The following is a 23755-nucleotide window of genomic DNA, read 5'->3' on the forward strand; positions in this document are numbered from 1 at the left end:
TAATATGTTCTAAGAATCGCTATAGAAGTATGTAGTATATATACTCATAATTTTGGGAGTAGCAGCCATACTACTACCTGTAGAGAGGATTGAATCTCACTTTTATGTTTGTATAAAACTAAGATAGGGACAGATAAAAATCATTTATGGTAGTGGTGAAACTCAAAGAGAACAAAGGCATAAAATAAAACATTGAAACTAAAACTTTCTCTGTTATACAGTTGCCAAAGAAAGAGCCAAAATAATAAGATCATACTAAGGATGTCTCTTGCCATAGCCTTACTATATCCAAAATGGCAGTTCTGGGAACACATGGAACGTCCCACCATGTATACAAATGCATATTCAAAAGACACATTTTCCTGTATAATGGAGCAAATTGTGGCAAGGCCACTGCACAAAGATCATAAATAGGTTTGGAAATAAATCAGTCACAAGTTGTAAGTAAAGAATCTATTCAGCATACCATCCAAGGGTGACAAACAGCCCAATCCTATCCCGTTACTCCAAAGCATGCAGCTGTGCTGAGGGAGTGTGCATTGCGTGCTATGGTGGAGACAGGGGTGACTAAACGGCCACTGAAAGGTAAGTTTTCTACTTATCTCTCAGTAAGCCTCCTGTTTGCCTATGGGTCTCCTTGGACCCACACCAACTGTTTCGCTGGTGTAAGTCTGAGGAGAGAAAGAGGTGGAATGAGTTGGAAAATTGGGATAAGATCCAGCATGTGCTTTTGCTGCCCAGGTCCACCCCTTCCAGCCTGCTTCAGGCCCTCCCCCTCCTCACTACCTCCGCCATCTTATCAAGTTTGGCATGGGCCAGATCTGCCAGTGGCAGGCATATGGAGTAGCTGACTGTTCATGTCAGTGGTTCTGAAACACCCCACAGCAGCATACTATTTATGATGGTGCTACTGCATTTTCGACAGGAGACTGTGAGTTCTGCTATCAACCACAGCATTGGGTCTGCCCCAGCCCCTACCAACTAGTAAACTCAGTCAGTAGCGTCACTAGGGTTTGCGTCACCTGGTGCGGGATGCCAGTGCGTCACCCCCCATGCAGTGGGCAGCAGTGGCATCCCTAGAATTTGCGTCACCTGGTGTGGGAGGCCATGCAGTGGGCGGGGCAACACCCCAGGTGGTGGGTGTGGTGATGTACCATCGCCTCACCCCCATTGGTTTTTTGGCTGTACCTTTTTATAAGAACACAGATATTACAATGTGGTTTGTTTCGTTGCATTCTGCATGAAATTATGCATTGATTGATATATAACATGATGGTATAATTCCTCCAAACTCTGATTTTAGTGATTCTGAAAACTTGTAGAGTCACAAACACACACACTAACACCTTATTGCAGCAGTTCTCAATCTTTTAGCACCAGGACCCACTTTTTAGAATGACAATCTGTCCAGGATCCATTGGAAGTGATGTCATGGCCAGAAGTGACATCATCAAGCAAATTAAAATAAATAATTATAAATAATTAAATTAAAATAAAAGAAATAATTAAATAAGAGGGGGCCAGCCCTGTTCCACCAAGTGAATTTTCTCTGTCGTCTGCCTGCAATAACACCCCCCCCAAAAAGAATCAGTGAGATTTTCAGCCCTCCCCACTGCCCAGTTTCAAGTTCTTCTATTTCAAGCATATCAAGATAAAGACCCACCTGGCTTTACAAGTGCAAAATAGAAAACATTCCCCTTACCAGCTGAAGCCTCTGTTTTGATCTTTTTTAGTGGGGGGGGGGGGGGGTGGCTGCCTTCTGGAGCATTTGTTGAGCATTTCTGGAGCATCCAGTTTCATCAGGACCATTCTGGTGGCTTCACATTCCCCTTTGCCTGGCCTGACCACCAGCCAAGGCACGTTTGCTTACAAGCGAGTAAACGCGACCATGAGGCTTCGTTTAGCTTTCCATAGGGCTCAATATATTCATCTGCTTGGAAGGAGGGACTTCCTTCTCAGGTGTTTTTAGGGGCTGCATTCATTGGATCAAGACCATTCTGGTGTCAATGGATTCCCCTCAGCCTGCCCTTTCCGACGGACTAAGGCAAGGTCACCTACTTGCGAGTAAGCATGCGATACGGCTCAGTTTCACTTTCCATAGCGCTCCATGCATTTTTTGTTCTCTGGTTTTTTGGCCATAACATTTGATAGAAAGGAGATATTTCACTCTGGCTTTTTGCATTGCATTCTGCTGGAGATTCTGCATCCAACGGTATATAACGTGATGGCATTACCCCTAACCACCGTGATTTTAGCATGTCACCCCCCAGTATGTGTCACCCCCCTGTGTACGTCACCTGGTGTAGCCTGCACGACCCGCACCCCCTAGTGACGCCAATGAACTCAGTAATAACAACATATATCATAATTTTAAAATACGGGGGGGGGGGGGAACACCTTATGGACCAACCAAGAGTTTCTTGAAAATTCTTCATCAACCTAATCACAGCAAAGCATAGAGAGCAAACCCAGTGGCCACTCTCAGTTTTGAAGAACCATACTTGGACAAGGATAATTGCTCAGTGACAAGGCACAGACTTTGAAAATACAAGGTCCTGTGTTCAAACTTTGACAACTCAGGTTAAAGAATCTTAGGATCCAGTGAACCGAAGAAGTTCCCACCTTCAAACACTGCCGATCAGAGGACATATACTACTGGTCAGTGGGATAAGAGAAGTACATAGTATACTCTGAAGATCAGGGAAGAAGGTTATCTATAGACAGGGTACTATGATACCATTTTTTTTTGACTGAATGACAGCCCAATCTTATTCTTCCCCCCTCCTGACAGGCAGAGATGCCAAACTGACCAACGCCGCACTTTGTGTGTGTGTGGGGGGGGGGGGGTCAGGAGGCTTCAGCAGGGAAAGGGGATTTTAAATTGCCTTACCCCTGTGTAAGCCTCCCAACCCACAATAGGTCTCCTTGCATCTGCACCAGCAAATTTGCCCGTGCATGTTCAAGGAGAGAAAGGAGGCAGGGAGACTGCTGCCGAAGAGGATAAGATCTGGTGTGGGCCTTCTGTGACAGATCCCCTCCCTCCCATAGCCTCCCCTCCACCATTACACCCCTCTCCCTGCCTGGTTTCACCCCTTCCCTACCTCCATTCCTGCCACCCCATCCTGTTTCTCCCATCATCTTAACTGCTCTAGCGAGCTGACTCTGATGATGCCGGGGCAGGAAGGCACAGGCCTTCCTGCCGGTGCTTCTGGCAGCATACTAACTTGTGTGCTGTCAGAGTGCCTTTTACAATAGGCACTGTTTTACAGCAATCAGTGCTGTCACAGGAGCCTTGCCTCCATTGGGCTCTAAGGGTGGCTTTGGGGGCTACAAAACTTTAGTGGAACAATTTCCACTTCACTTCAGTACACCTCTAGTGCCTTGTTCACTTTGCCCTATTCAGAAGCATGGCAAATGATTTGACTGGTCAGTCAAAAGCAGGATTCAGTGTTACCCTACTTTTCCTTAGTCCCTTATGGCATTTTTACATTTCAGCCTACAGCAGGTCAAAAGCCATTGAATGTTAGGATCCCTATTCTGATAATACACTATGAAAAAGGAGCCTGCTGTATTGGATCATTAGAAGAATTCTTCCACCACCACCCCAAAATACAAATTTAGAATACAGATAATAGTGGAGGCAGCCTCTGGAAACTGTTATTGAAACTGTAACTTTACCAATAGGAATAGTGGCACACACCAGCTATAGAAGTCAATGTGAGAAAACTGAGGGGACTGCATCTTAAACTTCCATGGAGAGTTTCATTGTCACATTAAACTAATACAAGGGTTCCTCCCCATGGGTGAAAATTTCCTTTTTGCAAGTGGAAGGAGCTTCTGACCATGAAGCAGCACTCTGCCAAAGGTAAGAATATAACCTTATATAACACTGTATATTTAAAGAAGTGTAGCAACATGAACAGTCTACAAGAATACATGAATAGAAATATATCCATTACCAAGAGCATTCAGTGTAAAAAAACTGTCATGTTTGATCTTTATAAAAGGATGCAGAAGTCTTTCAGCTCCAGAGAATCATACAAACACTCTCCATGAAATGCTTTAAATTCCTTAAAAAAAAAACACCTCATGAGACCACTTGCTTCATTTCTGAAGGCCTACTCCTATGATAAACTGTCACACTGCAGTCTGCGACATAAACACACCCAGTGGAATGAAAGTCACTTCCAATGATGAGGTACTGGGAAGCAAGTGTATGTTAATTAAAAAATAATGTGGGTAAGGTCAATTATTGGTTTTCCTCATACAATTGGCTTTGCCCATGGGACTGTTTACAAAGTACTGATCAAGTGGGAGCTATTCACAACTGGTTCTGTACACAAAATGTAGGATTACAACACTGGCAAGTCTCTCCCAAATTATTCTGTATTTGCATGTGTGTTTGCATGCAAGGACCCTATGATTATCTATGAATTTGGTCAAAGATTAGTTTTTTCTCTTAACATTTCAATGATGCATTAAAATATTTTGAAAGCAGTTTGAAATTGCCATACAAGCAGGGATGCTGAAGATTCTTGCTGACAGTTATCTTCAGGCACTGTAAGCATTTCTTGTTCATACAATGGTTTTTAAGTAGTAAAGTTGTGCTGAACATAAAGAACATCACACTTTCTTGCTTGTATTTCAGTTCCCATATGTCACCTTTCGCAATATACCGAGGCAGCAAAAGCTGTACAGCATCTTGTTCCAAACCTATGTCTGTTTTCTTGGACTCCTTTCAAGACACTCTTGCCAAGAAGCAATGAAGTGTTTAGCAACCTTCTGCACAGTAATTCTGTCTTCAGGGTATTTAAATTGATTTTCCTTATTTTTGCAAGCAGTTTGCCTCCTGGCCCAGCAACCATGCATGGGCAAGGGGACATTCGCATTAGAGGAAGAGAAGCAGTCACATTAGACTATGATGAACAGGGTCCTCTCAATACGCTGTAGAGTCCATGTGCTCCCGTTCTCCACAAATATGGAACTACTGTGGTTTGCATTAAATAGATGGATAAAATGAATGATTTATATAAACTGCACTAAATAGAAAAACCTGCAGCTTCATTGTCATCCCCCTCAGACGCCTTACATTTTAGTGCATGTTAACACTCTCCTAGTTTTTACAATTAGAAAAAACCAGGAACTACACCTTTCACAGATACATACAACAAATCTCGGAATGCTCATCAGAGCCATCCATGCAGTCATCATCGCCATCACAACGCCAGCGGTCTTGGATGCATCGTCTGTTCTTACACTGGAACTCTCCCAGTTTGCACAACTTGGGTAAGACTTCTCCAGAATTTACTATAAGGGAACAAATGAACAAAGAAAACATAACTGCCTATATGAAGTCATACATTGTTAGTTCTCCTGTTCCTAAGTACCTTCAGTTAAGTCTTGTATGGTCATCATAGCATCATCTGACAGTGACTGTAGGATCTTTACCTGGAAAGGCCAATTGAGGTGCAGTGCAAATGCCAGTCCCCCTGTTGCTGGGCCATTCCGCCCCCTACTGAACCCCCTTTCAAGTAAGGGGAAGAGAGGAGGAAGGGAGAGGGAGGTGGAAGCCCCCATCCCTTCCTTTTGGGACTGCAGCAGCCAAGGTACTGTGGGTGCTGCTGCCATTGCTTGTTCCCTGCTTTCTCTGCCCATTCGGTTGCAGCTGAGGAGGCAAGTAAGAACAACCTTGCTCCTTAACTTCTCTTTGGCGCTGTCTCTTTCTTTGGCCTTCTTTTAAAAATGAGTAGGAGGAGCAGAGCATGCTGGGCTCTTCCTGCTCACTTATGAGAGGGCAAAGAGGAGGTAACAAGGAGGGTCATCTTCCATGAGCAGGAAGAGGTTTGAAACACTGACCATCTTCGGTAGCAGCTAGTTTGAGGAGGGGACTACGTTCAGTTCACCCCCACTCCAAGGCACCACTCTATGCAATGCATTCTGGTCATGGAATCAGTGGACCAGCCAAGCTCCTCTGAATGCACTGTTGAGGTACTTATAGACTGTTTTCACCTCAGTCTTATTCAGTGATTTGGGAAGGGTACAGAACAGTGAACATTTTCAGCCCACACCTTTTTGCTTCCCCAACAGGCTAAAGTACTATGGGCAGCATCTTCTACGGCCAGGAGCTCCCTACATGAATGCTCCCTACGTGAATGAAAGGAGTGCTCCACTCATGCAAGAACCCCTTGCTCCCTTGTTGTGAACAGAACACTCGTTCTCAGTAGCACAGCTGGGGGGGGGTGGAGCTGTAAGTGCCACGCAGCTCCAAAACTTGCCATGTAAGCTGCCCCTCACTCTCGGAGCCTGTCTGGGTGCAAAAGCAACATGGAGGAGACACCTCTGCATTGCTTTCACTCCTCAGAATGGCCCTGAGAGCAAGGAGGAAGGCAGCTTAAATGGCGAGTTTCAGAGCCATGTAGCACTGACAGCCCTGCCCCCTGGCTCCGCTACTGCTCCTTCTGTTTATATAAGCAATCTTCCATTTGCAGAGGGAGCTCCTAAAGGAAGAAGCATTAATTAAGATGCTACCTGCTGAATGGGGTTACTTCAGTATGGAGTTAAAAATCAGTGACTGATGGTCATTGATGTGTCTCAGGGCCAAAAATTAGTCATTATGTTAAACACATCATTGTCCCTTGCATGTTTGCTTTGTCATCTTTACTGGACTGTAGCATGGGAGAGAGATTAGCATACTGTTTAACATAATATGTTGCTTGGTCTATAACTACCCAGCTGCAAAGAATCATGATGTTCCCCCATTACGAACAACATTTCTTGCATCAGAAATAAATTTTTGATACCAAGACATTGTCTTGATTATGTAAATGTAATTCAAACTTACTAATTTTAATGTATGCTTTACATTTATGCAAGCTTTACATTTACATATAAATGTAGGCTTTACATTTATAATCAAAAATAGATATTTAATTTGCAATATACGCCTGTTATTTCACACTTTCTCAGATGGACCTTCCAAAGGCTCTGTCATATTTTGTAGTCATATATTGAGATCTTATCTGTGAAGGGCTCTATGTGGGCAAAAACTTAAAAGAGAATCCAGGCAACACAAATACTCCTGGGTCTGCATTCTGGCAGCACAAGGTCCTTTACAATGGTGCAAAAGCTGGGTGGGTGCTGCCATGTGCCACTGGGTTGCTGCTGCAAACAGTAAGTGGTGTGATGCGCATGGCAGCAGTTCCAGGAGGCTCTGTAGGCTGGTAAGTTGGCAATGGGGCAAGCCATAGATGGGGAAAGGAAGTAACAGGGCATGTTGATGGAAGAAATAGGGGTGTGTCGGGGGAGGGAAGGGGTGGATCCAGCAGCAGTTGGGCATGCCAGAACTTATCCCCCATTTTTTGGTCCACCCCACTCCCAGCTCTCCTCAGACTTGTGCCAGCCACTTAGCTGGTTTAATTAGTCTAAAGAGACCCACAGGTGATTGGGCAGTTCTTCACTTTCACTTACCTCATGCAGGCTGTTCAATTGCCCTCACCCCACCATAGCATGCAGCACAGCTTCTGCTGGCACAGCAGCATGATATAACAGGCAGAAAATCAACTTGCCAGTCCCTTTTCAAAATATGCAAGGGAAATACAGTAGCTCAGTGGTTTGTATGCAGAATGTACTAGGTTCAGTTCTTTCATCTCTAAGGAAGACTGGGGAAAACCCTGGACAGCCCTTGACTTTAAGTACAGACACAATGCAGAGCCAGATAGACCAATAGTCTGACTCAGTGTAAGAGTGTAAGTCTTTGTCTCTAGGAAACCTCATTCAAACTGAGAGACCTGCTGCAAAAATCAAACAAGGCTGGGTGAATTCACATTATACAGTAAGCACCTTGTCAACACATTAAAAACAATGTGTGGAATGTATTTTAAAATGTGCTAAAAACATTTTTTGTTTTAATGGACCATCTGATGATTCTTTTGCTACAGGGTCCTCCTTTTTTGGATGAATTTAAGGCACTGGTTCCCAAACTGTGGCCGAGGACCATAAGTGGTTTGCAAGACCATGAGAAGTGATCCACAAAATCTCAGGGGGGAAAAATTGACTTTGATCACTTCTAGTGTCTTGCAAGAAATCTCCCACAGCAAGAAATCTCCCATAGACCACCAGAGAGGGCAGAGCAAGAAATCTCCCAAAGACCACCAGAGAGGGTGGAGAATAGACTGCCTACAGCTGCAGCCACTGAAGTGTAAGGTGTGGCTGTAGGTGGGCCATTCTCTATCCTCTTTGAGTGAGCACTCAGGAGACAGACCACCAGACAGAGTGGAGACCAGACCACCCGCAGCCACATGTAAACCACGACAATTCCAATTTTTGCCTCAGTGGTCCACAGGCTCCTAAAGGTTGGGAACTACTGATCTAAGGAATAGTAATAAGGCAGGATCTGCCCCTCCTTGAAAATGCAATAGAAGACTATCTTATGATGATGATGATTTATATAGCGCTTAAAAGATCACAAAGTGATCTTAACAAAGAAAATGAAATTTTATATATTTGATTTAATATATTGCTACTTACTATCTTTTTTTCAGATTGTGATTTTTTTTTTTGAAGCAGAATTGTTTGCTCATGAAAATTTACAATGTCACAAGTGGAAATTAGCCATTCAGTAATATTTGCTCAAAGCACATGATACCTGGTTTCACTGCCATATTGGTGGGCATGTACGTGGGCCTCTCTCCTTACACAGGCTTCACTGGTCCTCGTGTTTTTTGTTTTTGTAAGAGAACAGCAGGATTTCTTTTATTTCCATTTAATAAGGGCGAGGGGAGTTTCCCATGTACATATTAAAAATAGTTAAGCTCAGACCACTCAAATCATTGAAGTGGATTTTCCAGATCACTGGAAAATTCAGGCAGAATTCCACTGAAGTCTTTGGAATTTCATGCAAAATTTACAACTACATGTACCTAAAAGGAAAGTGAAATTTCCTCTGGTCTGTATAATTCTATGTTCAGTCCTAAGGGGAATGCTGGAAGAATCTTGACTGCAGAATTCAATGGGCTTTTTCCTGCATTTGCACAGAATCACATTTCACAGAACTCAGCTAGCTGGATATTTATGCTCCTGAGCTCAACTTTTCTGTAACATAATACAAACTCAAATATTCACTAGGAAGATCATACCCGTGCAGGTTGTGCTGTTTTCTTCCAAATGCTGATTATCAGCACAAGCGCACACTCGACCTCCGGGAACAGCTAAGCAGAGAGTGCTGCAGCCTCCATTATTAGCACGACATGCATTGTCACCTGTAATAAAAAAGAAACCAAATTAAAAAACAAATAGTACCAACAACAACATGCCGAAAGAAAAGAATATAGAGAGAATGTGCAGAAAATTGTCTGCTTCATGTAGTCGTAGTACTTTGACCATCAGAGAGGAATACTCTGATTACATGAATTTGAGATTTTCTACCTTATTTAAAATGCTGGTCATTAGAACATAAGAAGAGCCCCACTGGATCAGGCCAAGGGCCCATCTAGCCCAGCTTCCTTTACCTCACAGTGGCCCACCAAATTCCTGAGGGAGCACACAAGACAACAGATACAACCTGCATCCTGGTGCCCTCCCCTGCATTTGGCAATCGGAGGCAGCTTACCTCTAAAACCAAGAGCTTACACATACCTACTATGACTTGTAACCTATAATGAACTTCTCCTCAAGAAATTTGTCCAATCCCCTCTTACAGGCATCCAGGCAACATGCCATCACTACATCCTGTGGCAAGGAGTTCCACAAACTAATTGGACACTGGGTAAAGAAATATTTTCTTCTGTCTGTCCTAATTCTTCCAACACTCAACTTTCGTGGATGTCCCCTGGTTCTGGTGTTATGTGAGAGGGAAAAGATCATCTCTCTATCCACTCTGTCCATCCCCTGCATGATTTTGTAGGTCTCAATCATGTCCTTCCTCAGGTGCCTTTTTTCTAGACTGAAGATGCCCAAACACCATAGCCTTTCCTCATAGGGAAGGTTCCCCAGTCCAGTAATCATTTTGGTTGCTCTCTTTTGCACTTTTCCCATCTCCACTATATCCTTTTTGAGATGTGGCGACCAGAGCTGGACACAATACTCCAGGTGTGGCCTTACCATCGATTTGCACAATGGCATTACAGTATTAGCTGTCTTATTCTCAATGCCTTCCCTAATGATCCCAAACATGGAATTAGCTAATTCATGGAATTCATGGAATTATGATCCATGGAATTATGAAGCGAAGGACGCGTACAGACAAATGGTTTGTGTATTGCAAATGCTAGCAGATTCAAAGTCAACCCCAGGTATAGCAACTTACATTTCCCTCTTTATTCTTATGGGAGAAGTAACAGGGTGTGTCACTGCACCGGGGGGGGGGGGAAGAGACAGAGAGAGAATTAAGAATTAGGAGCCCAATCTTGATCAGTGTGCGCCTGCTCCCTGCCAGTGTACACTATCTCAATATGCCATAAGGCATGTCTGAGGCCATTACTGCCAGCCCAGTGTTAGAGCTGGCCCAGCGCAAGCCAGTACTGGGATAGCGCTGGCAGACCGCCGCCCAGTACTCCAGGAAAAGCACTGGGTGGCGGAGACTGGGGGTGTGGGGGGAGGTGTTCCAGGGTGGGAGAGGCAGAGAGAAGGCAGGGAGAAGGTGTGGCAGGTGAAGGGAACGGGATGGGAGGGGGTGAGTTCCAGAGCCCCTTATTGGTCCTCACAGCCTGACACGAGGCATCTTTCCTTTGCGCCAGCTAAATAGTTGGTGCAGAGTCAAGTAGCCCCATTGTGGGATTACTTTCCTTACCCGGGGGGGAAGGGGACAAATGTTCCCTTCCCTCGTGGAGCTGCTGGCGGCTGCCCAGTGTGATCAGGATGCTGCGGCAGCCAGTTTTTGCACCACTGCAGCCTTTTCTGCTGGGCAGCTCAGGATTGGGCTGTTAGCCTGCTTCTATTTGCAAAGCTTTGCCCTCAAGAGCAGGAGTGTCAAAGGAGTTTCATAGAGCAGGCTGAATAGCATACAGGGAGCTTGCAAAGGGCTGGAAGTGAGGTCATTAAGCAGGTCATGGTCAGAAATAAGCACTTTTTTCCTCACTTAGAAACTCATTAGTTGCAAATGACAGAAAAGAAAATATGCAAATCTTGGCCATTTCAGTAGTGACACGTCAGCACAGCTCAACAGATGAGAGCAGCTGATGGTGGTGCTGGGAAAGCCTGAAGGCTGAATAAAAAGGTCCTCCAGGCCCCTCTGAAGTCCTCTATGGCTGTAAAAACAACTCTTATCTACAATCAGCAGTCACTTCTGTTTTTTGGGACAAAAACCGAAGAAGGGATTTGGGAACCACTGGTTTAAAGCATTTCAGAAAGACCAGGGGAAATTTATCCAGGGCTTTTGAACATCCCTACTATTGGTTGACTGAATAGTTGGTCTGCTTGACTGAAACCCCTTTTCATCCCTCTCAAAACCTAAAGTTCCCAGACTAATTCAACAGGTGTTTAGATAAGAATGAAAAGGAAAGATGTTTACAAGCTCTCTAATTGAGAGCTTGTAAATGATCTAAATGAGATCTAAATGATCTCATTTCACTTCTGAGTCCTGTATCAATAAAGTCAGATTTAGATTGTTCCATCCCACACAGCTTGCCACTGTTGAAGCATAGCTTCCAGGTAAGGCCATGTTGATTCAACTTTATTGCCTGGCCTTGGAATCAATATGGATATCAGAAGTCACACAATCCCTTTTTGGGGCTAACAGCAATTACATTTTTCATATATTTACCTAGAGACCTCTTATTAAAAACTTGAAATGGTACAAGTCATATAACATGAAATAAATAGATAAATATTGCAATAAAGCAGTGTTGAGGGCATTATATAAGCTAGCATCCTTTGGTAAGTGAAACAAAGCCATCCTGCTCTGCTCTGCCCAGTGCAGAAAATGCCTTAACTATAGAACACTCCAGGTACATGTTTATAACAAAAACCTCATTTCAGGGCTGGAAAAAAAATCTCTAATGATGCCTATTAAGGAACAATTGTGGATCTGCCATCTTTTGACACATACTACTATCAATGAGCATATTACCAGTATCACTGTTCCTAGTGCATTTCTGATACCAACTCAAGCCAGTTTCTGTAGAAACAATATAAAGAGACTAGTTGTGACCAGGGCTGGCCCAAGACTACCTGACACCTGAGACAGCATGCCAAATAGTGGCCCCTCAGTGGTGAACTAACCCCTTCCTGCTTCAGGGACAAAGGTCAGCGATGCCACCCGCACGCAAGATGCTATCCCCATGCGCAAAGCCGCCCCCTACCTGTCGAGCATGACAGAGCCTCGTGCAATGTTAGGATCAATTGAGGAAGCCTTCTAAGGCTTCCCTGCGGTCTTAAACTGTACTCCCGGAAAATCATAACTACAGTTTCCGATCATGTCGGGAGCCTCAGTGAGGCTTCTCACGTTGTCCTAGAGTCAGGACAGATTATTGATGATGACCAAGAGTTTACCTCCTTTACCAATTTGAGTATTAAATATGATCTACCTAGTTCTGCCAGCTAGCAATACCTGCAACTACAGCATCTATTAATTGCTAAGTTTGGTCCAGCGGCAGTGGCTGCCTCTCAAACTCCACCAGTTTTATATGCACCCCCCAAAAAAGCCCACAACTTTTTTGTATAATTACTTAATGTCATTAGAAAAATATGACCTTGTTTCTCTTTGTGACATATGGAATCAAGTTTTGGAATGTCCTACTCAGACAATATCATATTAACAAATATAGTCAAAATTTCCATGGAACCTTTAAATTGTGTTTGATTCAGCAGAAAATTTGTTTTAGGGTTCATTGGACCCCTAAATGACTTGTTACTAAAGAACTTAGGCCCAAATCCTAACCAATTTTCCAGCTCTGGCATAGCGGTGCCAATGGGACATGTGCTGCATCCCGCAGTTGGGTGTCACTCACAGAGGCCTCCTCAAAGTTAAGGGAATGTTTGTTCCCTTACCTCTGAGCTGCATTACCCTTATGTCAGTGCTGGGAAGTGTGTTAGGATTGTGCCATTAGTGGTAAATCTGTGTTTAGTGAACCTGAGGCAACATTAAGACACATGCTTTGGTCTTGTGCGGTTATCCAACCTTTCTGGACTGAGGTTCTCAGTTCTATTAATAGGATTTTGGAAACAATCCTTCTTTTAATTAGATAAGTATATCCTTTTGAATTACATTCCTATTGTGTGGAAACTTTCTGATGGCCAGAGGAGGTGATTTCTCTGTGCTGTGACTGTAGTTAAAAGACTTAAATTGAAAACATGGAAGGCGAAATGCCCACCTACCATTTCACAGTGGACTAAGGATCTCTTAATGTGTTCTACTTTTGAGTCAGTTATTTACAAAAGACAACTCTGTATGGATAAATTCTTGGACATTTGGAAGTCTTTCTTAACTGTTTGTTTATAATGTATCATTAATGATTTTTTTATTTTTTGTTATTCTCTTTTTTTTCCCTCCTCTAACACATAATGTTGTATTGACACTTTGATTTATAATGTATTTAATGTCACAATTTAAAAAAATTAAATCACAATTAAATCACAATTTTAAAAAAAGTAAAAAAAAAAAAGAGTCACACAGGTTCAGCATCCGGGGCATTTGCCCAGTGCTAGGTTCGCAGCTGTGTTGCATATCTGATGTTGTGCCAGCCTCTGCTATTCCGACTCTCTAGTGTTCTAGTTTGGCACTCTCCCCTCTTCCATATGTTCTCTTCCTCCTCTTCTGAACCAGGGAATGGAATGAAAAGGAGTAGTGGAAGCAAGTTGGCAGACACAAATGAGTGTCCCTCAACAGTCCACTGCCTGAGGGCGAGCCCTGGTTATGCTGTTGACACAAGACAAGATTCTGATGCCTGAGCTTCAGTGAGCAAAGCAACTATTAGGACTTGACAGGATTACTGGTTACCTCTCTGAGGAAGCCTTTGGCTAATCCACTACCATATCAAAAGTGAATGTAACCGCACTTGTTTACATTTATACCTTGTAACCCTTGCCTCACCTTTTCCATTTCTCTAACCTTGTTTCTGCCTCCTCTGCCATTATGACCTCCCTTCTCCTGGTTAAAATTAGACTGTATGCTCCTCAAAGCAGAGACCTGTGAACTGTGTAAAGCTACACATACACTGGGCTTGATATTTCTCTGTATGCAGTTAATCATTGCATAGGCTGGCAAGAAAGTATGCAATATTGTGGATAAACTTATCTTTCCAAACAGCACCAAAAAATAGTATTTCAAAATTGCAATTTTACTAAACAGAGAACGTTAGTTAAAAAAAACTAAAACGATAAAAAATGTATACATTCTAGAACAGACACACACACACAAATATGTAACAATGTATGGATAAAACATCCTTCTAGCTGTCCTCTCTGCAGGCTTATAAAACCTGTTAACTGGTTCATTAATGTCAATTGACAAGCAACAGGTAAGACCCATTACTCAAGAGGTAATGGACAAGCAACAGGTAAGACCCATTACTACACCTGCCTGCTTGTAGGTGGCATTAAATTGTATTTGTGTTTTTTGCTATGGTTTAGTGCAGGGCTGCTGGATACACATATTTAAAATCTAAATCAACATGCAGCTTAGTGAGCCACATGACTACTACCACAAGTCCTGTAGGACAAATAAACATGGGGATTATTGATTAGGCTATACATGGATTTTTAACAAGCCGTTTATATAAATTTAACTAGCAACATAGGGTTATATTCTACTCCCATTAAAGTAAATGGAAAGAATCAATTTGGCATCAGTAGACACCAGACTGAATGTGGATAAAGACTTCATTATTCCTCATCAAAACAGATCCCTATACCATTATGAAACAGCAAATCAATTATCACAGTGTTTCTTCTATCCTGAACGACTTGGAGACAGACTGGAAAATTTACTGATGGCAGACCTAAAAGAAAAACAAATAAAAACAAAATCTCCCTGCTGTGGGTAGCATAAAGCAACACAAGACTTTTCAAATTATCTTAAGAGAACACCAACAGTGCAGCAGAAAAATTACCCTCTTCCAAAGGATGTGTACAAGGGCTAGGACTATGTTGCCATGCAATGAGAGAGGCACTGTACACTGGAAAAGCATCTATTTCAGGGGTATCAAACATAAGGCCCAGGGGCTGGATACGGCCTCCGGAAGCTTTTTATTTGGTCCTCAGGCTCTCAGCTCCTAAGCTGTTACAGCTGAAAAGGCGGCCCACATGAAAACTGGGCTTTCCCAAATCTTGAAATATGATTAAGATTTGTGTACTTTCTCTTCTGTCATTTGCCGTTAATGAGTTTCTATATGAGAACAGGGTCTGATTTCTGGCCATTAGCTGCTTAATGATGTCACTTTCTGCTTAATGACATCACTTCTGGCCCTCAGCTGGAGCCCTGAATGCTAACTTCAGTCCTCTGTATGAAAGGAGTTTGATATCCCTGATCTACTGCTTACCTAGGTCTGCTATTTACGCCTATCCAGATCTGCTTTTCTTTATTTACAAATTTATGAATCACTTTCTTAACATATATATTCAGGGCCATATATAAAAAATAAATAAAAAACAATAAAACAAAAGTCCAAGACAGAAAAAAAGTGTAAAGATATCCTAATAAACTTATGTACAAATAGCGCAGGAAGACAACCAAAGATAAGTCAGCATGTAGCTATAATAATCCAACAAGTTATATTTTCTCACGCAGAGAAAGTTATATTTCTTCTGAAAAAAGCCTTCCCTTTTTTAATACCTTAATATGCCACCAGCAAGAGATCTAATCAAATATCAGACAAACATCCAGTGTTACCCCATTTCAGAATCTGTCAGATCTCTTGAACTATGCAACACCATAGTATGATCACGTCAAACAAGAGTGGTCATACTGCATTATCCTATAAGGACCATACTCCATAGCATTCATTTTTGGGTTATCTAACTTCTCCTGTTCCACTCCTCCGACCCTTTATTCTTCAGTGTCCTTCTTTCTGTCTAGTCATTGCCTTCCCCCTTCCTTCCACTTCCAATGCATATAAGATCCCAAACCAATTTAAAGCTCTTTAATTTGCATTTCTGTTATGCATAACAACATTTCAGTTCAACAGTTCAACATATAAATTACATATGAATATGACCAAAATGTGTAAATAGATATCTCAGTGCACTTGGAGTGTGTGTGTGTGTGTGTGGGGGGGGGGGTTTAATGGTGTGAACCAAATCTGCGAGAAACAAGATTGAGTACAATTGAGGTGAAAATAATGGAAATGTTGCAGTGAAAATCCAAAATTTCGTTATATACAAGAATCCTAGTTCTACCTACAAAAAACTAGGAGCTACCAATTGCATTTGGAAATCCTAGTATTGCCTATCAAAAACTAGAAACCACTATGTCTGTTGGTAAAAGCTCACATCTAAAATACAAGTCCTAGTGTTGTTGTTGGCAACCTTCAGTCTCGAAAGACTATGGTATCGCGCTCTGAATGGTGGTTCTGGAACAGCGTCTAGTGTGGCTGAAAAGGCCGATTCGGGAGTGACAATCCCTTCCACACTGGGAGCAAGTGCAGTCTGTCCCTGGTCTGTCTCTTCAAACTGGGAAAGGCCATGCTGCACAGCCTTTAAGCCTAAAGCCTTTAAGTCACAGCCTGTAAGTCCTAGTACTTACAGCTATTTTCAGGACACAGACCCAGTAATTTCTAATTCTTACTAAGAAATACTAGGATTTCCAAACACAGTTAAGAGCTTCTAGTTTTTACTAATTAGAACCCATTACAGTGAATGTATAAATTATAATGAATCACTATAACGGAAATAGGTGATGGTGCATGCCTGCTTGTAGTCTTGAGCGGAAATGTATTAAACACAGATGTCAAAAATTATTTGTATTAACATAAATTTACATTATTCACCTCAATTTGTATTAATATAAGTAGGGTAGAAGGTGGAAGAGTAAAGCATAGATAGCCTTAAAGTGCCATCCCCCTGGAGGCTACTTTACAAAGGGAGTAAGAAGTGGTGGACCAGCACCTCCATATCTAACAGCAGACTGCCAGAAAATTATGTTGCCAGCACCTCAGATGCCCTTATTTCCCACTATTCTTTTGCCTCTAGGTTGGCAACTGGGATGAATACAATACTCCTCAAGGTGCTGCATTTTACCCAAGGTCCTATAGTTACAGACACTTGCCAATTTTGCAAACTACCAAAAGCAAAACAAACAAAAGCTTCACTAATAAACTTCAAACAAGCATTCAAAAACACAGTGAATATGAAATTACAGAAGGGATTGTGGAATATCAACAGACCTGTAAAAAGTGGAATAGGGTTTAGACTATGCCCAGCTCTCTCTTCTTTGGGGGGGGGGGGTATGTGTGTGTGGGGAGGGGCTGGCGGGATTGCTTTGCTATGTGTGGTTTTGCTTACTGCTAAATGAATATTTCAGGACAAATGATTGTATTTTTCATCATATTGTTTTTACATATTTTATAGAATTTCATGTTGTGTTACCATTTAAAATATCTAACAGACTGTGGTATTTAATTCACGTATTAAGCTAGGCAAAGAGTGGGAATAGGATAATGGCACTATTCTTGTAGTGTCCTCTAATAATATAGTATTATGCAGATCATATGTATTTCCTTAATCCTTTTACTTCAGAAGTGCACACCAGCATTTACAACTTGTTAGTAACTTCTTTATCTCTCCATTTACATTATTATGGCAGCTTGGACCATCCCACTAGCCCATTGGTTCCCAACCTGTTGTCCAAGGACCACAGGTGGTCTGTGAAACCCTGAGAAGTGGTTCCCGAGGTCTCAGGGGGAAAAAAGATGATCACCTTTGATCATTGCAGTGTTTCACCAAGTGACCGCTTCCCCACAGACCACTGAAGTGTTAGCTGTGGCTGTAGGTAGTCTGTTCTCAGTCCTCTCTGGTGGTCCAGCACTTGCTGAAGTGCCAGCTGTGGGAGGGTCCATTCTCCACTCTTTCTGGTAGCCTGTGGAGGAGCACTTACTCGGTGAGATGCTTCCTTACCATCAAAGACCACCAGAGATGGATCAGCAGAGAGGACAGAGAATGCTCCCCCCCCCCCCGCAGCTGGCATTTTCAGTGTCTTGCCGAATGCTCCCCCATGGTCTACCAAACTGAACTGTATTTTTTGTGTGGTGGGGATGGAGGGGTTGCATGTGGTCCACAAGAATTCCAATATTCACCTGAGTGGTCCGCGGTCTCCTAAAGGTTGGGAACCACTTCACTAACCAAATAGTGACAAAATACTCATCAAAGACATGTAAGCTTTACATGCACTTTATTTTTAGGTACTGTGTTTGCACAGACATCTTGCACACTATGCATTAGTATTTTCATGACATATGAGTTGTAATGATCAGACCAATGATTTGGTGGCTTTTCTCTTGGAACTTTAGTTACACTATCCTGTTCCAATTAAATCTAATAGATTTGGCTCAATGAATGGGACCCTCTTTTGTTTTGATTTGCAGCCAGCTTGGATGTGACCAGAATGCAAAGAACTGTGTGGAAGTCATGTCAACCTCCAGCGGTTCTGTTTAGATGTTGTAGAAAGAAAACAAAACCACCACCACCACCACCAATTTTTTCCTTAGGGATGCTTAGAGGCAAGAGGGATGTGCTTCAGCCTGATGTGAAGCAATCTACTCAAAAGGAGGAAATCATTTAGTGGAGGGGAGAGACCCTGTCCCTGCATTTTATTACCGGAGTCTGCTTACTCGACCTGTATGAGAGATCTAACACCCACATTAATCTATTCTCCTGTTCTCAATACCATACATTTACAGTGCTCTCTCCTCTAAAGAAAGTGGCCCATATTCATACATAACCTTGAATTTTTCATTATTCAGGAAAGGTTGAACACAAAAGAGTTATTAGTCATTGGGAAATGAGTTTCCCAAATTATACAGGGAAATGAGAAGATATACCACTAGACCACGGTACAAAAAGCTTATCAAAACATACTTAAAAGGACCTCAAACCTATTACACAAACTAATATTTGAAGCCTTAAAAACATATAAGGACAATTAAGACTGTACTGCTGTCCATAATGTATCAGGAACAAGTAAGCACACATGCCTGGTGCAGGCAAGCAATTCCCACCACCGCATATTCATGTGTGGCTGCTATGACTGTATCAGGCCTTCAAAATAGCTCTATGTCTTACTCATGTCTAATTTGGATCCTATTGGGCAGGAGGTCTGGTCTCGAGTGTAGAGCCTCCGTTTGCCCGAAGATAACAGCTGAAGGTCGCCAATTCGAGGCTACCGGCACCGTGAAGCGGCTGACAAGCCGAGCCAAGTTTTTCCATCTGCTCTTTGGCTGCCCTTCAAGTGAGATGTGAAGGATTGTCAGCTTGCGTAGGAGGAAACTGGAGGCCAGAATGTGATACCAGATCATAAAAGGATCCATCTGAAATGTTGTAGTTCTTGAAAGACAGAACCTTCTTCAATTGTAAAAATCCCTCTCGGGATTTAGTATAGCCTGCCTGTGTAAACTGCCTTGAAATAAAGTCTGAGGAGAAATCTGATGACCATGAAAGGTGGTATATAAATACCTGTATTATTATTATTATTATTTATTTTCAAGGGGTGTTGCTTGCAACTAACTTGCTGGAATCTGTGCCCCAGATCTTCTTTAGTTTTGTGTTCAGCTGGCAAAGACAGAGGCTACATTGGGAAAAAAAAATCCTTTCTATAACCAATGTTAAAATACTGTTTGGTATGAATGCAGAAAATATTGTTTTCAATACCTTGTTGCTTGTGGGGATCATAAATCTGCAGCCCAAACAGAGGTGATCTCTCACTTCTTAGAAGCGTCACATTTCTAGTTGTCAAATCCAGTTGGAAAATAGAGCCATTCATATAATCTGTCCAGAAAATATAATTCCTATAGTGTGACAGCCCAAATGGATGGTTTAGTTCTTTTCCACTGTAGACCACCTGCAATTAATCAACATTATTTGAATAGATGCTAATGTTCAGTTCATCATTAAAAGCTTCAGAATTCAGTCAGAAATGGGGGAAAGAGTTGTGTGAACAATTCTATGCACATATAAAGATGATGGAGTCTAGTCTCTAAAAAGCACCAAATAAATAAGACTTAAACAATACTGAACAACTTGACACACCTTTTCCCATTTAATTTACCTATGGTTCGCTATTATGAAAATCTGCACAATTTGTGGTAGGCAATTCTTCAATATTACCAAAGCATTTGGTGTTTGCTGGATCACTAGGTTCCTCTGACCAAATTCTATCCAAACCATCTAGTAGTGAACGAAAGGATTAACGTGGCTAATATTTTTCAGGTTGCTTTTTAATGCATCCGAGAAACGATTATTTGGTGTTATCTAATTACAGGTGGAAAAGCCTTGAAGAGTTTTGTCCTCCACCAAAAATTAAAACAGTTTTAGGACCACACTTAACAACAGTTACAGAATGCTTGTTCCACAGTCCTGAGATTGCTGCACAAATGGCTTCTTCAACTGATCACAATTTCACAGGTGGATAGAAGCACAATGCAAACAGTGCTAATGGGATAAATGGCAACCCTTCTTGCACCAGTGGAATGTGGCAAAGGGAAAGCCACAGAAAGTTTAGATTTTCTCTTTGCAGAAAGCCCTCTACAGTATCTATGTATCTTCCTGGATGTTTGTCCCATTCTGAAAGCCATAATAAGAGTTGTAAGATAAGACTATATGACGGGCGAGGGGGAACAATATGAATAGGATTGTTCATGGTTCCTCAGTGAAAATCTTAGGCTATAATCCTATGCAGAGTTACTTGTGAGTAAACCCCCTTGAAATGGACTTGCAGAACCATTCTTCTCTTTTGCTAATGCATCCTTGTTAGGGCTGTTCTCATTTTGATAGAGGATGAGCTGCTGCCAGGAAGTGGTTAAAACAGCACCAAATTTTTTTTTTCATATGATAGCAATTAGCCATGTTAACATGCATTCAGTGCTGTAGAAGCAGCATTTGATTATGCTAAAAAAATTATTATGGTACTGACTTGCAGTGTCAACAGGGTTGGTTCCATGGTGGGGTCTTGCAGGGCACAGGCTAGAGCCCAGGCTACAAAGGAGCCACACCTGGAGAATCCTTGGTGAGCACTGGCAGCAAGAGCCTGCTGAAAGGTAGCAGTGGTGGACTTTCCCCCTGCTCCCAGGGCAAAGGTCCGCAAAGTCACCCCCTCCCCCACAAGATGCCGTCCACACCTCTGGAATGTGACAGAGCCTTGCATGACTGTAGGACCAACTGGGAAAGCTTTGAGAGGCTTCCCACACAGTGCTAGAGGTGCACGGACCCAGTGTCGGGGGGGGGGGGGCATTTGCTTAGCACTAAGTCCACAGCTGCTAGGTAAGGTGACCTGTTGCTGCCACAATGCTCCCAGCACCTCCTGGTACATTTCTTACTGGGAGGCAAAGGGAGCAGCACAATAGCAGTGATCACCCTGCCTTCTTACTCCAATGCCATGTTACCAATCCCAAATGTTCCACCCCTAATGCAGCACAGGGGGCTGGAATTTGTAAAATGGTATCACAGAAGAAGACAATGACAGTCCACTAGTGCCCCACCACACCCCATCATCTCAAATCCGGTAAGCCAGCTAGAGGCCCAGGAGAACCTAATCAGGAAGTGGTACAGAGCAGGTGACAGCGGTAGATGCAAGTACTTGTAGACACCACAGCTGTAGCTGAAGCACAAAAGAGGATAGACATTCTTCTGCTTCAAATTCCTGGGTGTGTGTGTGGGGGGGGGAAGAGCTGGAAAATAAGTCTGCTTTAAAATAGCCAGTAGAGGAATCATCATTTGAAGACTTCTGCAGAGTTTTTGGCCCACAGTCCCTTGGCACACTTGTGCAATGTCCAAACAACACAACTCAGTGTTAACACAGAGCTTTGGACAGCAAGCTTCCTTTGTGTTACTTTTCTCTCTGAAGTAAAGAAATACATCCTTTACTCTTTATTTTTTTCCCCCTGTAGCAGAGTGCCAGCAAAATTACCATAATACTCCTTATGCTGGTTATCCTCACAGAGTCAACTAACTAATCAGGTTTAGAGGGGTTGAGATAATAAATTTAAAAATAGTTCTGTAGCAGTACAATTCAGTAAAAAGGAAAACTGGTGGACGACACCAGAGGATATTTTCTTTTACCTCTCTGTCGGTTCCATTCAAAAATATTCTTTCAATATGATCATAATAGGCATCACACCAGTACAACACATTGCTTCGATAGTCCAAAGTTAATCCATTTGGCCACAACATCTTTGATGTCACAAAAATCTGCCTGTTATATCCATCCATCCATGCCTTCTCAATTCTTCCCACGCTATCATCTATTTCATCTTCTTCCCAGTCTGTCCAGTACATCCAGCTAAGAAATGAAAAATAAGAACATTCATTTATTATTGGAACCACATAATATAGATTGTAGAAAGCCTATGACACAAAGGCAGAAATGTCTTTATGTTTGTAGTTTGATTTCACCTTCTAAATGTAGTTTTCTTTCTACCAAGGCCAATAAACTAATAGCAAAGGCAGGGGACCAAAGGGAGGAGAGCGCTACTTGTACTGCTGTCTTGACTTGAATGCTGCTCAGCACCGAGAATATAATCAATTACGTGATTAAAAAGTGAATTGACTGACATGAGAAGTCAGCGCTCCATTAATGAACTGCTCCGATTTAATCACAGCAGGGTTATGAAAGATTTTTTTTTTTCTTTCAAAACCTGGCAAAATGACTTTATTGTAAAGGGTAGAATAGTAAGATGACTGTTCGGCTAATTTTAACTTGCCTTTCTAATGCAAACTACTTGAAGAAATACCTCACAAGGTTAGTTTCCTCAAAAGCATCACTAGAGGCAGCAGCGGCTTTGCTCTCATTGAGCATCTGAAGAAGGAGGAAAGGGGTGGCAGCAAGATTACGAAGCCGCCAAAACACAAGGAGAAGGAGGAGGAGGCGGTCTCTACATACCCACGGCCATGCTCGCGCTGCTTTTGCTGCTGCCATCCTGGCTGACCCTCAAGTGGCACTCCCTTCCTGCCTGGTACCTGGGCTAGCCCAGCCCACTCCCATTTGCTAAGCCACTGAGTTTGCTTGATTAAGAACAACGGGTGAAGTGACCTGGAATCTTTGCTTACTAGTCTGATCCTCCATGAGAATTGTTCTTAAAATTATAAATTTCCATCAGAGGTATGGTTGGTAGGGATGTGAGAGAAAATTCCTCCCTAGTTCCAAGGATTGTAACCAAGTGTGAATCAAAACATATTTAGAGCAATGGTTCTCGAAATCCTCCTTAGGAGGAGGGAACCATCTAGGGCCCAATCCTATCCAATGCGCGCCAGCCCACTGCCAGTGCACACTGTCACAAACGTGCCGGAAAGCACCAGCCCAGTGTCAGAGCAGGCTATGCGTGTGCCCTCGCTGGGCTGGCACCAGTCAGAGGCTGGCAGGCTGAACGCCACTTGGCGCTCCATGAGAGTGCTAGGTGTGGAGAGATAAGTGGGGGCATCAGGGGAGTCATTCCAGGGTGGCGGGAAGGCAAGGGCAGGTGTGGCAGGGGAGGGAGTGGGCTAGGAGGGGTGCGGGACTGGCGCAGCTCAGCTATGCCAGATCTGAAGCCCAGTGTTGGACCTCCTGGCCCAACATGGGACTGCTTTACTTTGCGCCAGCAAAATAGCTGATGTAGAATCGAGTAGCCCCATTGCG

At 42.8% G+C, this 23755-nt stretch overlaps 1 protein-coding gene across 1 annotated transcript in view; it reads right to left on the bottom strand.

Annotated features, from left to right (window-relative positions):
* The window catches only part of LRP1B (LDL receptor related protein 1B), a 796682-nt gene that overhangs the window by 306678 nt on the left and 466249 nt on the right, over positions 1-23755 (bottom strand). The window contains exons 13-16 of the mRNA XM_066621533.1: positions 22201-22420; positions 19795-19984; positions 9135-9257; positions 5167-5307 (exon numbers count right to left, since the gene is read on the bottom strand). Coding sequence (XP_066477630.1) covers positions 5167-5307; positions 9135-9257; positions 19795-19984; positions 22201-22420 — 674 coding nt within the window. The remainder of the gene's footprint in view (positions 1-5166; positions 5308-9134; positions 9258-19794; positions 19985-22200; positions 22421-23755) is intronic.

This window comes from Tiliqua scincoides, chromosome 1 (assembly GCF_035046505.1).
Source record: "Tiliqua scincoides isolate rTilSci1 chromosome 1, rTilSci1.hap2, whole genome shotgun sequence".
Classification (NCBI taxonomy): domain Eukaryota; kingdom Metazoa; phylum Chordata; class Lepidosauria; order Squamata; family Scincidae; genus Tiliqua; species Tiliqua scincoides.